We start from the raw sequence: 5,000 nt of genomic DNA, 5'->3' as shown, positions 1-5,000 counted from the left end.
AAGTATCCTGTAACTGAATTGGTACGAACAGTTTGAAGTAAAGATCGAGAATGCATGATTCAATTGTATCGTCAAAGGACGTTAAATAAACGTTTGGGCACCTCGCGTGAGAACCTGTTATTTATTACTCCAATAGTATTCTTGTTTTGTGGCGTTGTCGTAGCAGTCCTCGTCTCTTGAACACTCTAATTAACAATTAGATTATGAGCTCGAGATTTCTATGAGGTGATAGTTGATGAGGCCGATGGGCGAATCAACTATCACCTCATAGAAATCGAGTGCGAATAATCTAATTGTTTTAGTGGAGTTCATACTTAAATTACTATTATCAAACTTTGCGCCTGAAAAAGATCGTTCGGATTGAATTGCCATTTAAAATCTAAGTTGAGCGCGCGAGCGCATCAGCTTTTTCAATAATTTCAACTTTTTTGAAAGTCAAGAAACCGTAAATGTCCTTTCGTTTAGACTTCTCAGAAATTTAATTACCCATTTGCCTCCAAATTTTCCTCCAAAACTTTGGAGAAACGAAGAAAAACGTCGTTATTTCCAAGACGACCTCCAGCCACTGCACACTAATGGCTGATAGTGTTCAATGGCTCAGCTAATCAGAGTACAGCATTTGCATTTATATACTAGTAGAATTCTACTAATATCATTTAGGCGTCCTCTGCTCAGTCACTATGAGTAATTTCATTAGTTAGACTATTTTTTCCCCTCTATTAGGCTGTATTTTCGTGCGTGATTCCTTCTGGCCTTATATGTGGAGGAATGCGACAGAAAATCGAATTTCCTCAGTGGCTTGGTAAAAATTCTAAACGCGGCAGAGTAGACCGCATTCTGCAAGAACTACAGGGTCACATGCGCTTAAGGTAAGTCATATTAGAGCACCTGGGTGTGTGCAAGTGTTAAACGAAGAATGAATTACAAATGTTGAATTTCTTCAACAACATGAACTGAATTCCCCTTAAAGGGAACCTCCACTCTTTCCTTAGAATAAGTTTTAAACTAGAGGAAATAATGTTTTCAAACAAATTTCTTCGAAATTTTTTTGCCAACAAAAGTGTTTACTAGGGAAAACGAATTTACAATCGCTTATTAGTTTCGCTTTCAAATTTCCTGGGCTCAGTTTCTTTAAATGATTGTGACGTGTTAGGGTTGGTTATGACTTGTTTCCATATCTCAGAATTCCCTTGGACGATGGGGCCTGGGCCGTGACAATTAAACGATGCAATATCCCATCTTAATATGACAAGCTAACCGCTGTAAAAAGAATGAAAACAGGCAGAAATAGGGCCTTATTACTTCAACAAGAAATACCGTTTCTGAGCTAAGCCGCGCGGATCTACAGTATTAAGTTTTAAGTACCACTTTAAACACGGTTACCTTTCACTTGTTTTGCTGGGTACCACTTTGTGAATACTCTAAAAAAGTTTGACTTAAGTTCTCAAGAGCTTACCTCGTTAGTGGACATCGGAAACTGTAATGAGAAGCCATCCATCCAGGTTCGACTCTGCCTCGCCTATTCTAAATCTTCTCTGCACTTTTATGATGTTTGTTTCTTTGCGTTAGAAGTAGACTCTGCATTTGAAGTTGCATTATGAATTCAATTGACTGTAACAGGTCTGACCCTTGGTGCTGGGTGTAGATGACAGGCTTGTTAGACTTACCATTTTGTGCAGTGCGTTTAGGGCTATTTTTCAAGCAGAGATTGAGTCACCCTTGACAAGTTTTCCCATATCTGAAAGGCGTTTCAACAAAATATGTTTTATAAATGATGAAACTCGAGACAACCGTTAAAACATTGAGGACACTGTGGTGGGCGGACATCGTGTCCAGCCATGATTTTAAATTAATCAGGCAATCAATGTCCAACAACCGACAGTATTTCCCGCCACTGGTGGGGTCTCTTTTACTGCCGTGGGTTCTTTCTCCACAGCACATCGTCAAGTAAACTGTCCATGAACCTGGATTATATACCGCACCTAAGGAAAGTTCTAACCACACCACTGATGACAGAAGTATGTTTTGATGTCAACTGTTTGATCGACCATTCTGGTCCCCTGATCCGCCCAGCCCTCTTATTCGACGTAAGCTCTATACATCAGGGGCCGGTTGCTCGAAGCCTGGTTAGCGCTAACCATTGGTATCAAAGGTATCTAAACGTATAGGTTTCCGTGGCATTAAACGCTGGTTGGGGCTGCTTCGAGCAACCCGCGCCTGGCCTTCGTGCCCACCCTCCAGTGGCTGCCGGAAAGGGTTAGGCTGCTCTTGGGCGAGAATGGTCAGCTTTATGCGCAAATCTTAACGTCAGGGGCCGGGTGCTTGAAGCCTGGTTAGCGCTAACCGTTGGTTAAAATGATTTTTGTTCAGCGAAGAGGTTACGACCATGGACTCGCTGTTACTGCGAGTGCAAGAAGGGTTCACTGGCCCGAAAAGTAGCGTCGAACACAACACCTCTCCTGAATGTGAACAATTTACAAGCAAAAGTGGGCGGGCCAATGACTCAGTAATTCGGAACTATTCCACAGATCGGTGGTTTTCGTAGTACCTAGATTACTGACCACCTAAGAATGCCCAGTGCTGTGCTTCTACAATCAGGTTATTCAAGGCAATAAGAGTCATTCAAGTTATGGCGGATTATGATCTAACGAGGGAAGACTGGGACTCAGTCATTGAAGTCAGTCAATTCGAGGGTCACAGAGATCCTGTCGCTTCAATTCCATCTAAGGTTTGTCTAAAAGAAAATGATTTGAATGGTGGATTTAAATGAAATAAAGGAAGGAACTTTGCACTTAACAAAGACGATTTAAGACGTCAGCAAAAATGATAAACCGACACAACTTTTTCGATATTATATACATATAGGCTCCATACCACTTTTTTTCAAGTCTCAAGAACCATAGTATTTATCATCCACACGAACGTTTTCGTATGATTTTCACCTGTCCACACTGAAACACTGACACGCTCAAAAACGATGAAAACAACTGATTAGGGTAAGGGTTATAGATATGTTTTTACTCGTTCACACTGTTTTGTGTGTGTGTATGTGTGTATGTGTGTGTGTGTTTACACTCTGGGAGCTTCTTTTCCCCTATAATGTTAATTGACCAAATTTAAGATTTTGTGGAGAACATCCACAAGTTAATCCTTTTCCCAAACAAAGCCCTTTACACGTGTGGATTCGGCCTTAGAATAGCTTTTGGAATAGGCCATTTTTGAGTTCATGTCTGCCTCCTATTCAAAGCGAGTTTAAGTGGGAAGTTTTTCTTATGTAAATTAGTTTTCAGTCATATAAAAAGTAGAACTAATTACCATCACAAAAACTTCGCAATTAGACTGTCCTCGAAGAGGAAGCAGACATGAACTCGGAAATGGCCTATTTAGGCATCGTAATATATAATGCGTGTAGGTTAAACATTGTGCTGTTACCTTTTGTCTTAAGGTAAAAGCAGCCTTCACTAGGACTTACAACAAGAAGAACCGTAAGACGCCATACGCCATTCGTGCAGCTCCAAAGAAGGGAAGAAGAAGCGGGGCTAATGAGGAAAGCCAGGGATTCGATGAAGAGGGGATGGAACCACTGGGCGAAGAAGTAGAGGATGAAAATGATGACAATGATAAAATTGAGAATGACGCCATGATAAAAGCTACTAAGAAACAAGCTAAAGCGGGAACGAGTTCCCGAGGAAAGGCAAGGGAGGAAACTGGGAAAGGGAAAGGAAAAGGAAGAGGCAAAAATAGGAAGTAAAACATGAAATGTTCTCAAAAATGAGGAAGAATGTGCATGGCGCTAGAAACGGAAAGCAAGACCCTTGAGCGATTATATTTTTGTAGCAAAAAGGGAAAAATGTGGAGTAAATCAGCCATGAAAGATATAGTCAGGGTTTAGGGATCATTCTAGACATATCTAAAAAAACGTGGGAAAACTGAGAGTAAGAAATTTAAGTGGCCAGGAAGAAAGGGAAAGATGGACCACACTTTCAAACTCATAGGTAGATTCTTAAAGATTGAAATCTGTTGTGGCTGTCTTAGATGTGCTATTCGTTTTTCAAAGATCGCAAAATTTTGGTGACCTAAAAGGTCTTTATAAAATTACGATCCATTTATTTTGAAAAGCTTGTCCTGTGTTCTAAAGAAAAGAGCGTTTGAAAAGTTTCACGCCTTGCCACATGCCATTTTTAAAGGTGTAACAAGAGAGGATGATCCCCATGCCTCATGATAGTTTTTCTTTTTTTTTTTCAATCTATTTTAAGCCTCGCGCTATGTTGGTCGCGGAGCCACTGATCAATTACAACTAACAGGGTTCTTGCTACTCCTTGAAGTCCTTGAAAAGCCTTGGAATTTAATTTTGGACTCCAAGGGCGCTTGAAAAGCCCTTGAAAATAAGGATTTTGTAGAAAACTGCTTGAAAACTGCTTGACTCTTTTTTTTTTGGCGTGAAAATTGTTGATATTGCATCATGCTAAGTTTAAGAGACATTTCAAAAATTGAGCCAAAAATTGACAGTAGGGGAACATTAAAACCAAAAATTAAAATGCATGTGCGTGCACGTAATTTGAAGGGTGTGGTAAGGAATATCAAGGTAGGGTTTTCAGCAAAGAAAACACTGAAACACTGTATGGCGTAGCAATCGTTTTATAAAGATTCCTTGAAAACTCAATTCCTGGTTCTTGAAAATTCCTTGAATACTCCTGGAATTTTATAGGCAAAATCGAGCATGAACCCTGAACTAACCAATCAGGTGTCTTCCTTAAAATAGCCCCGCATCATGACCACTGGCTAAATTTAGATTGGAAAGAATAGCATTGGAAGAGGCCCATTTATGGCGGATGTGTTGTCTCCCTTCACCTCTCTTGGGTGAACAAAGGGATGCCTTTGTGGATTATCCTTGTCACGCGATATTTGGAAAGTGGCAACTCCGTAGTGACAGAAAAGAACGTTTTCGCCCAAATTTAAAGTGAAACAAACGTCTCTATCAGAACACGGGGACTTGACAA

General features: G+C 40.3%; 1 protein-coding gene across 2 annotated transcripts in view; it reads left to right on the top strand.

Annotated features, from left to right (window-relative positions):
* LOC138008507 (replication factor C subunit 1-like) overlaps positions 1–4,335 on the top strand; it is a 10,415-nt gene extending 6,080 nt beyond the window's left edge. The window contains exons 1-2 of one of the 2 annotated variants that reach the window (XM_068855822.1): positions 2,621–2,728; positions 3,446–4,335. In XM_068855822.1, the coding sequence (XP_068711923.1) occupies positions 2,630–2,728; positions 3,446–3,751 (405 nt within the window). In that variant the 5' untranslated portion in view covers positions 2,621–2,629 and the 3' untranslated portion in view covers positions 3,752–4,335. Of the gene's footprint in view, positions 1–2,620; positions 2,729–3,445 lie in introns of those variants that run through there. The other variant, XM_068855823.1, reaches the window with a different exon arrangement.
* The last annotated feature ends 665 nt before the right edge of the window (positions 4,336–5,000 follow it).

This window comes from Montipora foliosa, chromosome 6, assembly GCF_036669935.1.
Source record: "Montipora foliosa isolate CH-2021 chromosome 6, ASM3666993v2, whole genome shotgun sequence".
NCBI lineage: Eukaryota > Metazoa > Cnidaria > Anthozoa > Scleractinia > Acroporidae > Montipora > Montipora foliosa.
The sequence above is the reverse complement of the archived record's forward strand: the minus strand, read 5'-3'. Positions and strand labels throughout refer to the sequence as shown.